This window comes from Battus philenor, unplaced genomic scaffold (assembly GCF_028537555.1).
Source record: "Battus philenor isolate CCGP_79_NKW_IND1 unplaced genomic scaffold, ilBatPhil1.0.hap1 SCAF_19, whole genome shotgun sequence".
Classification (NCBI taxonomy): domain Eukaryota; kingdom Metazoa; phylum Arthropoda; class Insecta; order Lepidoptera; family Papilionidae; genus Battus; species Battus philenor.
In genome coordinates, this window is record NW_027181681.1 from 12,210,974 (window position 1) to 12,223,582 (window position 12,609).

The 12,609-nt window shown below is 32.3% G+C and overlaps 1 protein-coding gene across 1 annotated transcript; it reads right to left on the minus strand.

The window, feature by feature from the left end:
* Window positions 1-638: 638 nt before the first annotated feature.
* LOC137921527 (protein C1orf43 homolog) lies at window positions 639-6,760 on the minus strand. The gene is made up of 5 exons (XM_068764315.1): window positions 6,549-6,760; window positions 5,482-5,635; window positions 4,051-4,270; window positions 2,579-2,753; window positions 639-2,218 (listed from the first exon to the last, which is right to left on the minus strand). The coding sequence occupies exons 1-5, from the start codon at window positions 6,705-6,707 to the stop codon at window positions 2,114-2,116; spliced, it is 813 nt and encodes a 270-aa protein (XP_068620416.1). The 5' UTR covers window positions 6,708-6,760; the 3' UTR covers window positions 639-2,113.
* Between the last annotated feature and the right edge of the window lie 5,849 nt (window positions 6,761-12,609).

Sequence of the window (12,609 nt, forward strand, 5' to 3'; positions counted from 1 at the left end):
ATTCACATTTATTGAGAAATAAGGATTTTATTTTATAGTCACGTATTGTATTTCAGACTAGCAACATTGCAATATTTATATTTAACACTAAATAACAACACCTTTGAATATAAAATTAATACATAAGTATCATATTATTATTATCTACAAATGATATATATGAAAAACTATAGAAATATCAAATCAAATATCACCACTGGCCAAATTTGGGTACACCCATAATATAACTTCTTCTAATATAAGTTTTTTAGATACACCTTACTTAGCTATGCGCCCTATTTATATATACATACATATATATATATTTGTATATATATGTATATATATATGTATATATATGTATATATGCATATGTATATGTATATATATTTATATATATATATATACACATATATAAATATTTTGAGTCGTGGTTACGTCCCAATAAAACACGACTCAAATTGAAATAACGTGAAGTGTTTTAATTTTTTATATAAATGACCATGTCATGATCGAAGATAGGAACCCAAGAATGTTAAGAAAATACTAATTTTTAAACACTTCTTATACTATTTATGTCTAACGACGAACTTAACCATTGATAGTCTGATTCACGAAAGTGATATTTTTTTAATATTACTTTGTTTGCTTGAGGGTCTAGATGAAAAGAAAAATATATTTTTTTTTAATTTCTTTTGAAAGAATATTATACAACAGTAAAATATGTACAGCCAACCTATAAAATAAACTAATAGTAATGTGAACATTCGGTTTAAAAGATTGGTATCAAAATTGAAACTCTAGGCTATTAAGGGTTAATGCTGAAGGCTTTCTATAATAGTAAACCGTTTAGGCAGTGCAGAGATAAATTAATGACAGTAAGTCAAAAAAGTAAATACCAAAAAAGACAAAAAAAAATGTAAAACCAAAATGAATAGGAAAATAATCACTAAGATAAAAAATAATAAATAAATATACTAATGGTTACTATATTTTCTTACATCGAAAATTAAAATTAAAACCATGTCAGCTGATTGACAATTTCATATTACCATGAGGAATCCCTTCTTTCAATATCTTCTGTAATAATTAATACTCCTAAAGCCGAATTCCAGCAGAATATAGCAAGTTTTATCAAAGTGAATTGAAAATTATTAGCGTAATTAATATATTATACATTAACAACTTGAAAATGAAAATAAAAAGTACAAAAAATCAAGTTACTCTCTCTAATGGTAATGATTTTAAAAATGCGAGAAAGATCTTTTTATCTAATGGATTCAGGCGTTATTTTGCGGAAGTCCGTCCTAAGTAAGAAAAGGTTCAATATATAGCTACTTTCGCTAATGCCAATGCAAAAATCTTTTTGATCAGATTAATTTTTTTATATTATTGGCATCTTCACGGATTAGACTTTTTCTTCTTCATATCTAAATTACAAATAATCATACCAATGCTGAGAAGTCAATTCAAAAAATAAGCTGAACCAAATTTTTTCAGTTTCGTGGCTGCTTAATTAGTACTAATTTAATTACATTTTCAAGGTTGCATTGTTTTGGGTACCTGTCTGTAATTTTTTTTAATTTTCTTATATTTTCCTAAAAGATTGCAACGCTAGTTTCTTATTGCTCCACGCCATCCAAACTCGTGGAATTCTTTTATAAATAAAAATCGACGCAATTTTAATACAGTTTTATGTTCACTGTGTTTTACTAATTTAAGAGTATTCATTTTTTTTGAAAGAAAGCCTAATTATGACGACAGCCTCATTAGACAGTGATTTTAATTTTGATATTGTTTATCATAAATTAATTGAATAGTTTATTTTGTTTTTTGTACATTACATATGTATCAAATTTTATATTAATTTTGTTTTTGAAATTTTTACTTTGTCCAGTTTTATTTTTAAATAAATAAATATTATATCATGAAACTACAGGTTGATCATACAACCAAATATACAATTAACAAAGCTATGGTATACTCACACTACACTTTAGGCTTTATATACAAACACTTAAGGATCACATTTGAACCACTTTGTTCTCTTTTATTCTTTTCTTTCTTCAAATCTCGTCCGGTTCCAAGCCGCACCACGTTAGAGAGTCTTGGCGTCGTGGCGGGCACGCCGGCCTCACACGGCCGTCTCATCTGCTGGAGCCTTCACCAGCGGCTCCGTGGGACTCTTCACTGGCACTCTTATGATCTCGTCCTCCATCTTCGAATCTACTGGCATATTCTGGAAAATTAAATTTTTCAGATAAGAAATATTACACTGGAGAAACAACTCATCATGATATCTATTTTACCATAAGGATTTAGATGCTTAAAATTTGGTAGGAATATTCCTTTCGCCTAGTAAGAGTCGGCTAAGAATGGAGTTTACGAAATTCCGCCAGGAAGAGATTGTGGATGTGGTCATTAAAAAATGCTTACTTTCAAACTATGGTATAGTGTTATATCTACTCATAGATATAAAACTTAAGATTTATTTTAGTATGCTAAAAATGACAAAGAAAAAGCGAACATAGCCAGCGGGTGTCACCTACTACATTAAACATATAAAAACTTAATATATATAGCATGTTTGTAATCTCACCTCTAGAGCAGTGTACTGGTTGTGTAAAACTGCCGGCAGTTTGTTAGCCCCTGGCAGGGCTGCCAGGGCAGTGGGGCGAAGTCTTGCTGGGTCCAGGAGCCTCGCTGGACGTCGCTGCGGACTGTCCCTTGGAGAAGTGCGGCTACAGGCGCCTACACTCTTTAATAGCCGAGCCCTGAGAATAAGCAACATAGTGTTTTAATTTATTTTCTCATTTAGATATACAGTTATTAAATCTGCAGATGATTTATTGCAGAATAATGTGCAGGTTAAGCAAGAAACAATATCTATCCTAGACTTATCTTAGCAGAACATAGCTTAACATAGCTTATATGTGCAAGGCTATTTATTTAAACATCCGACGTCTCTTCCAAGAAACACAACAATATGACAGACACTGGATGGTCTTAACATCAGTCCAGGGTTAGATTAGGTATTGCTTTTTACTGGAGTACTAGCTCAGCCCCACAAACTCTCCAAATGGAGTCTCAATAAGTTAGCCCAGTGTTCTTGCTCGTGCTTCCAAAAGTGGTCTATATCGACCCCTAGGGGTCTATGACAACCCATAAGATGTCTACGTCAGCGAAAAAAAATTTGGGGGTCCATGAATTGAAAATGGGGGTCCACGATAGCGCATCTCAGCACATACACTGATAGTACCTATTTACTTACATCATACTATCTTATATCAAAACATTTACATTATTTATAAAAGTACCTATGAAGTAAAATAATTATTGCTTATGTTATTTTATTCATAGTTTATTTTATGTTTATTTAATGTTACATATATTTTACAAAACAGATACAAAATTTTATTTTGAGTAGTTTTAATTTAAATTCAAATGATAAATGTATAAATTAACATGTGTTTTTACTTTAAGTTTTTAACACTAAACTTCACTACAGTTAGAAATTTACAGGAAATCAATATCAGATAAGTAGGGGGTCTACCCAACACGGAAAAACATGGCAAGGGGTCTACGACACAAAAAAGTTTGGGAATTCTGAGTTAGACTATAGAAATATATTCTATTTTAACTTTTTTAAGAAAGGAGTCTCTGATTTATGAAACTTGACTATATTCTAAATTGTATGGATTTTTGATAAGCGCTAGGATGTTGTTGATTTATTGAAATGTGTTATAAACTAGCTGTACCGACAGACTGTACTAAAAGTCATTGGCTAGTGACACAACCCAATTAAAAAATAAAATTATTTCTTTATTTATTGAATAAATTAATTTTGTGATCAATAAATACTGACCAATGTATATAGTGTATTTTCTTTACTTTTAAATTGAGGAACATATCCTCAAATTTACCTAATGACACATGTATTTTTTTAAATGTAAGGAATTACATGTGTAAAGATTTGAGAGTGGATGTAAGAATAAAAAGCTCACATTATAACTATGTATAAGTTTTGCCTTCATCTATAATTGAAAATAATATATAAGTATTTCATCTTACGCATCCAACAACTTGAGTAGAAGTCTTCCGTAAGCCCTGTATTCATCCTCTCCAAACTCAGCCGGGTGGTGTCTGGCACACTCGTAGGTGTCACAGAACTGGTGCACCAGCTTCTGTCCGCGGCCGTCGAGTGGCGCCGCCAGCGAGGACAGCAGGAACGAGCGCAAAGACTCACGGGGACGTCGCCGGAGCCCTGGATCCTGACGAGCTATCTCCTCCTCTGCAACAGAAAAAGTTGAACAGTGGGTAGAATCTATAGAGCGCACAAAAGACGACATTTGGGACTCGATTCTCGATTCAGACCTATAAACTAGTGACAATCTTAATAAAGTTAAGAGTCTAAATATAGACCACTTCCAACCAGTCCTATTGGAAATTAAGATGAGGCTTATGTTCAGAAGTCATTATTCTACAATTGAAATTACTATTAACTTTGTTTTTAGAATACTCTCTGTTAAAGATTTATATATTAATTTTTATTATAATCCATTAACAATATTTTAGAGTTATCATATGTGTCATAAGAATGCCAAGCGCCTTTTTGTTTAGAAACAAGAATCAATTTGAGCCTTCCTATTATGGCATACGTCAACTGCTAGAAGGGTTCCCAATGCATTCTGGTGTGAAAGAAACCCGGAACAAACTTAGATTCTCTATTTGCGTTCTCCTCTCTCGTTTTTCAAAATTTCTCTTACTAAATTTTCTTTCATTCATCATATTGTCTTTTGTTCTATTCCTTTGTTTAACAACAAATTTTGTGGAGTATAGTAATGTTCCTATTTTTCTTAGATGTATTAATATTTTTATGGTCTGAAAAGAAACTATCATGTATACTATATTAACATGTGTAATTTAAAGATAGTTAAACCTTTTAACAAATCTTTCTAAAATTCTTAGGTCCCTAAGTAATATATATTTTTTTTTATTAAAATGAAAAGTGGTAACTCATGTCGAGTCTTATTTCAAATTGCCCCCCTTAACAATCAAATTCGATCCTCTATGGGATGTGGACCCCATGGTCCATGGGATAGAATGGGGTCCTACATGGGTAGGGAAACATTGTTATTAACAGTCCAACTAACTGAGAAAAAATATTACCAGCCTTCCAAATGCCTGGGTTTTAAATGACAATTTCACCTTACTTTTTAATTATAGTTTTATATCAACTATATACTGTCTTAATTTTATTGTGACAAAACTTGTCTTTAAATGTCTTTTACTTTCACTAACAATTATCTTTTTTAAAACAAAGATTATATAGACATTATCCTATAAGTCCCATAAGAAATATCTCTTGTATTTTGTAGCTGCAGATGTTCCTGAGGAAGCCATTAATTATAAGGGGGAACCGTCATCTCCAATCTTTAGAAACTGTAAATTCTCTTATAGTATAAAAAAAACTCCTAACCCAAAGTCACAATAGTTATTTACCTAATGTTTTCACATCATCAACAGCTCGAAAGCGGTAGTGGTAAGGCTGCTGTGGTTCCAGGATATAATGTGAAGGTTCAGCACTCAGAAGCCGAGGTTCATACACAATCCAAGGAACTGCTTCTATCCGTCGCTCTATCTCCTTCTTCAGGCTCTGCAAAACACATTCAAACATGTGTAATAGCTTAGTGTGTGAATAATCATGCTCTCAAATCAAAATTCCAGTAAATACTTATACACAGACCAGGGCATTGGATTGCAGCCAAAGAGCTATGGGGAGAAGTATGACTGGTTTTAAACTGGATAAAGTAAGACACAGTGTAAAGAGAAAAAAGTAAAGTTGCTGGTATCAACACCTCTGCCAACCAACTAAAGTGGAAATTGTCCAAGACCAATGGCAAAAAGGGTGCAAAATATTGATCCACTGGTGGACTTACACACACAAGGAGTGATGACTAAAGGCATAACATCATTGTAAGACATTTGCACAAGATAGAACCAAAGTGGAGATTCGTTAGAGAAGGCCTATTCCGAGAGGCAAACTGAATTATTGTACATACTCTGATTAAAACTAAAACACTAATGAGACCTAATGTATTGTTCACTTTATCAAAAGATCAATGGTTGCGGAAATAATGTGATGACAATAAATTAAGATATCAATGTTTTCAAAATTCAGATTACTACCTATTAAAATTGTTTATTGTTTATTATATACTCCTTCAGACTTTGTACAGGCAGAAGTTATTAGCCATTTGAATATTACATGTTTCGGAATGTTTTTATTTCATTTATTTTTTTTTCATCCTATATATTTACTGTCTTTATCATCATCATTTTTTGATGTCCGCTGTTGGACATACTTTTAGACTTTTATAGATTTCCAGCAAGATCGGCCGAGGGCAGCCTACATATAGCTGTTTTATAGGACCTGAACACTTAGTTATAAAATTTCCATAATCAATATAATACTAAAATCACAAAGCCTGTCAGTTTGAGATCTTACTGAAAATTATTTTCATAAGACACACATTTTTAATAAAGTATATATATTTAAGTTCAAATACCTTTTTCGCGTCTGTGCCGATTGGTACATGGGGACCTCGTCTAGATCTTAATGCAAACCTCGTAATTTGTCGTTTAGCAAATATAAACAATATAACGAACGTTAAAACACCCCCACTGATTATAAAAATTATATTTCTTATACTTGTAAAAGCTTGCATATTTGCTTTGTTGATTAAAATCCAATTAGTAATTTTAGTAAACAATGCATTTGACGTTTTGACAAAACGTCAATGTCATTTTGATTATCGATTGTTATTAAGCGTTCTTTTATTATGGTGAACTCGGTTTGTGATTTATACAGCCACAAACTTTGAAAAGTTGCAAACATTTTTAAAAGCCTTAAAAATATATATTACCATGTAATGCATTATGTTTTTATAATTTATGATTATTATGTTTCCAGCTTCAGTGTATGCCTAATAAAAAATGCGTTACTACCAAACTTAAGAATATAAGTATGACGGCCCATGGCGGTAATGGATCCAAAGGCATTTGATAAATATCGTAGAGATTTTTTTTTTCGTGAGACCTTAATGATTAAGAAAATAGTTTGAATCTTATATGTTAATCTGGTAAATTGCCCTTGGGTAGGATAATATTTTCTCAAAGGGCAAGACGGTATTTATAAAAATTAATACGTACTTTCCGTAGTCACGCCAAAATTAGAAAATGATTTCAGAATATACATATAAATAAAATTAGAAAATTGCACAAAAACTTGAAATATTACAGTGAATTAATGATTATACATAAGAGATATAAACTTTGTTGGTTTGACAGTTCCTTTTGAACTTTGCGCATTTGACAATACACGTTTATTTTACTTACATATAATCAATAAATAAAGAGATTACTTAGAAATACGTCACATTAATTATTAATTTATATTTTGAAACAGAAAAAATAAATTGATGTCACCTGTAGCCGATAAGTTTTTGATAATAAGTAAATTCGCCTATCGAGATATATTTTTTAATAATATATACTTTTTTTGTTTTCAGTATTTGGTATAGAATTGACAGAAAACTCATAGAATGTTTAGCATAAAAATATAGTTGCTTTCACGAATAAGGATAAATTTGGATTAAAAATGTGTAATGGATAACACGAATTAAACATTAAATTTTACACCATAGTGCATTTGCAACTTTCTATTTTGAGTTGTTTTACGTGTAAAGAATTAAAATAATTCAATACGAACGTTTTTATCGGACACGACGATTGAATATCTGTTGGCATGAGTGAAACTATGCACGCATTCAAATATAATATAGTTCTTAGAAATCCCTTATTAGTTATTCATCGTATATCATACACAGCACATAGGAGGCGTACACAAATTCCTTCATCATGATTCTTTCTATCGAGCGTTGGGCGAGCCACGAACGTCTTCGACGGGCAACGCGACCTGCATACAGATATGCAATATGGCGGCGACATGCGATGACCAACCGCTCCAATATGGGCCGACGATTGTTCTAACAACAAATGGTTTCGTGCTCGAATATGGACAGCAATAATACCATTATATAGCTGGTGCGAACATTAAAACGTAAATTGATATTTATATTCAATCGTACGCAAGACCGACTTAAAAACGAATGTCGTCTTACATGAAAATTGCAATATTATAAAATGATTCTATAATCATTTTGAGTTGAATATGTTGCAAGTTTTTTTTTTCAAATAGATATATTTCTCCTGGATTCATAATCGATTTCACACAGAATCAAAATCTATTATTTTCGCACAGATTCAAAATTTGATATTAGACCTTTAGGCGTGTTGGTGTTCCAGAGGTGTATATATGCATCCATCCCATGTTATTCGCGGCTTTTATAGTGTTTCCAGAAATCTTAAGCAGAGTGTTTGCCAGAGAAAACACAAGGACATTGGATAACTGCTGCACGAACTATCAGTAGTAAGAATAAGAGTAGATGGCTAAAGTAAATACATGTTTTCTTTTACACGTGATCACTATTTTTCGTATTTAATGTTGTTTTTTGGAGTTTTTGCAAATTTGTTGCGTACGTTTATCAGCTTTTCTACATAAAAATCAACAAATATATAAGGAAATCCGCCTTTAGTGGTAGTATCTCGATAAAACATAGTAATGCGTAATTAATAACACTTCACAGAAATTATAATTTGCAGCGTAACATAACAGAAGTAATTCTGTAAAATATGTATTAAAATGTAGATCGACTTTAATATAAATATTATAATAATGTGCTAAACCTTTCTCTTTGTTTTACGAAATATTTTCACGTAGTCGGTGAAGACATGCTAGATTATTAATTAATTATACTTATATTTGTCACGTTATATAATAATTAAAATGTATATAAATAGCAACTATTTATAATTTTTTTGTTATTTTTTATTATGTATATTAGCCGTTTTCCTTTCCAACCTATACAAATAATAATATAAGAGTGTCTGTTTGTAATATTAAAATATACGCCTTTTATTACATAGATTTGAATGATATACACGGTACATTACCTAAATTACATTTTCTTATTTTTATCTGGGAAATGGTTAGATCGATTTTGACGGGACTTACATTGGCAGATAGCTTAGCTAAGGCTAATTTTAATTTAGAAAAAAAATTAAACTAAAATAAAAAACTAAATGTTGTTTGTATAATTCCACGCGGACGTAGACGCGGGCAAAGCTAGTAAATTAAAAGAAAAGCTCTCATGCCTTGTTAGTCTTTTTTTTAATGACCTTCGCTATTGTGGACCTCTAGTAAAACTCGTCTCGGGTTCACATGGACACACTCATTCTTCTTTTATCTGTCACATTATCTTCCATTCCGTTCATTCGTTTACCTTTCATTCCTTGCCTCATATCCCTCACCGTTCCTCCAGAATTTTTAACAACTTTAAATTTATTTATTTACTTATTCGACATTTTGTTACATTCTAATTTCTTATGTCGTTAGTTCCTTAAAACCAACGCTAGCAGCAATTGTTGCCATCTGCAAGGTAATTATCCGCTGTGGCATATCAGCTACCTTTACCCGGTAATAACAAAAACAAAAATAAACATTTACTTTCTCATAAGCGATCGCTTTTAACCGGTCCTATAGTAAATCTATGAGAGACGTTTAAGTTGATGATAAAAAATCGATATGACTCTAAACGACTTATCTAAAACTCGATTATACCTCCTGCAATATTCGTTGAAATTGTGAATTTCACAGTTATGCTAGTAGGATCCATTTTGTCCTTTCTTCTTTTTCAATTGATGGATGCCCACTGCAAGGCATAGACCTGCTCCAAACATCGCCACTATGACAGGTCCTGTGCTGCCCGCTTCTAGCGACTTTCTACGACCTGAACTATATCATCGGTCCAAATAGTGGGAGGTCAACCCACGCCACGTCTACCGGCTCGTGGTCGCCACTTCAGAACCTCCCGACTGCCAAATCAGACGAGCAATTCATCCAGCTACGTCGGCGATGTTGGTTCTTCTGCAGGTTTCATTTCTGATTAGATTTCACAGCTAAACTCCGAGTAAAGACCTACCCTATAGTGGGGACATTATTTATAATACTTTTTCTCGCTTTTTTTTGTTGTTGTCCACTGTTCTATTTCAGACGTGCAGTTCTTCGAGATATGTAGGATATCTTCATCATTTTATCTCTACTTGTACGTATTTCGAAGACGTCAAAGTCAATACTTAAAAACCCAGTAGTGGGATTGAGGTTTTAGATGACAATAAACAATTTAATATATTATAACAGTAGCATGTTTGCGAAGCGTCGACTGTTAGTGTCGTGGACGTGTATTTAGCGCCTTGTACTGTGACGTTTCTACGGCGTTGGCGGGTTCATGCTAATATCGGCGACCTTGCGATACAAGAACGTCTTTTTACAATACATTACATACGTATATAGTCTACACAATACACGTGATCAATTACACAAAACTTCTAACAAGCGATGTACAGAAAACTCTGCTTATTTAGAAATTGTTTCTCTTAGAAATTATTGTACAGTACCCGGCGATAAATATTGCACATCGACCTTTGGAAAGAGACAATCGGCTAATTTCGGCTTTGTAGAGCGTTATCTATGTCGCACGAAATACAACTACTGATAAAACTTCACATAGGTAGTGTGGGACAGAGATAGTGCTCTACGAAGTAGAAATTAGCCAACTATCTCTTTCCAAAGGTCGATATGCAATATTTATTGCATGTTTTAAAGTCATCGTATTATTCGGAGAATAAAGCATGTATTTCAGAACGGCGTTTCATTTAAAACTATCAAATGCTATTGTTTTACATCTATTAAGTAGTACCTATAAGGGAAATTTTCAAACTTGCAAATATTCGCCTACCCTCAACATTTACGTTAGACGCTACTTAATGGTATTTTTTGATGACTTCCTTTTTTTGGTGGCATTACGCACCCCTGTGCTAATGTATGACGGGAACTTTGTTTACGAAACATTTTTTCCAGTCTTTTGTTCTTTATTATTCTTCTTCCATCCTTCATATTTACATTCTTTCTTCATTCTTCCTCAGTCTTTGACTGTATAACTTTTATTTACATGTGCATACATTGCCTTCTATTCGACGCCATATTATTATTACATCTGTATAGTCTGTTAAAATTTGTTTTGTTCATAGTTATAACTTTCTACTTCATCCTCAATATCATTTACACCGTCCACTGTTGGATATAAGCCTGTCCCAAAGATTCAATTAAAATTTGATCAAAACAAATAAGGCATGTCGGTAATATTGTTAGTTGTACAAAGTTAATTGTAATTCACATCACAAAATCGATGCTAATCGAAGAGTTATTTTTAAATCTTGTCCAAATCTAAGCTTCATGTTTTAACTCGAATATGAAATAAATGGCAGCGTTTGATATTTTTTTCTGGATAATATAAGACTAAGTTTGTCATGGGCTCTTCTCAAATAAGGTTATGTTTGGAACTCTCGTAATACGAAGTGGCATTGTGATGGCCCTGCTAAATATCTCTCATTCATGTCAACAATGTTTACAGATATTCTACAGTGTTCAATTTTTAAGAATTACGCGATTTTACAATGCGGTAACGCTGATAAAAATCATTCATAGTATCTGCGCTTTAAGTATAATTAATAAAAATATAATAATATGCAATTACATAATCCGGGTAAGATGTATCCATTTTCAAAATTCGCGGTCGTTGTACCTATATATAGGGTGGGCCAAAAATTTTTGCAAATAGCAACACGACACACAAACAATAGTCGATTACAGGAGTGCCAACGGCGAGACGGAGCACATCTCGACGATGTAATTTTTAAAAAATAAATTTTAATAAATGATAATTACGGTAAATAAATCGTAAACAAAATAGCATTTATACTTTTATTTCTACACATGTTTCAAAAATGCAAAAATTTATGGCCCACCCTATATATCATATCCGGCAATACATATTACACATCGACCTTTGGAAAGAGACAATCGATTAATTTCGGCTTCATAGCGTCATCTCTCGCACGAAACACAAACAGTCCGATATCTATTAGGAGCTGTTAAAACAAGTATCATTTGCTTCTTTTGATAATTACTTCTATTCTTTGTATAAAATACACCAATTTTTCTACAAGTGATGGCTTTAATAATAAAACCTGATCTCTTTGAGAGCGCAGATATTGAAATGGAAGTAACTGAGAATTATTTTAACAATAGGTATAATGGTGTTTGTTATGAGCAGTTGTAATTTTCCTAAACAATTAAATACGTAAACATAATGTCAAAATGTTTTTTTATTTTATTTTACCGCAACCTAAAGCCACCACTTATAGAAAAATGAGAGATATTTAGATTAAAAAGAGTAATCCCTGGGTAACAAATTAACATCTATTTAATGAACAGATGTTAATATTACTGACTTCCTGTTTCACCGGAAATGATCATATGTCACACGCACCTAAACAATGAATTAATTAATGACTAAATTTTTGCATAATTTCTCGCAATTCATCTAGTCATTACAGCCCATATGGTGCTATTTAATACCACTAGATTATTTTTATACATAGTAGAAT

What these genes read in the sequence shown, in the direction of transcription:
- LOC137921527 (XM_068764315.1), bottom strand. Translation starts at nt 6,707, where the DNA reads ATGCAAGCTTTTACAAGTATAAGAAATATAATTTTTATAATCAGTGGG. An exon ending in CTACTCAAGTTGTTGGATGC is followed by an intron (nt 2,754 to 4,050) that starts GTAAGATGAAAT and finishes GCTTATTCTCAG; the next exon opens with GGCTCGGCTATTAAAGAGTG. An exon ending in ACCAGTACACTGCTCTAGAG is followed by an intron (nt 2,219 to 2,578) that starts GTGAGATTACAA and finishes TTAATTTTCCAG; the next exon opens with AATATGCCAGTAGATTCGAA.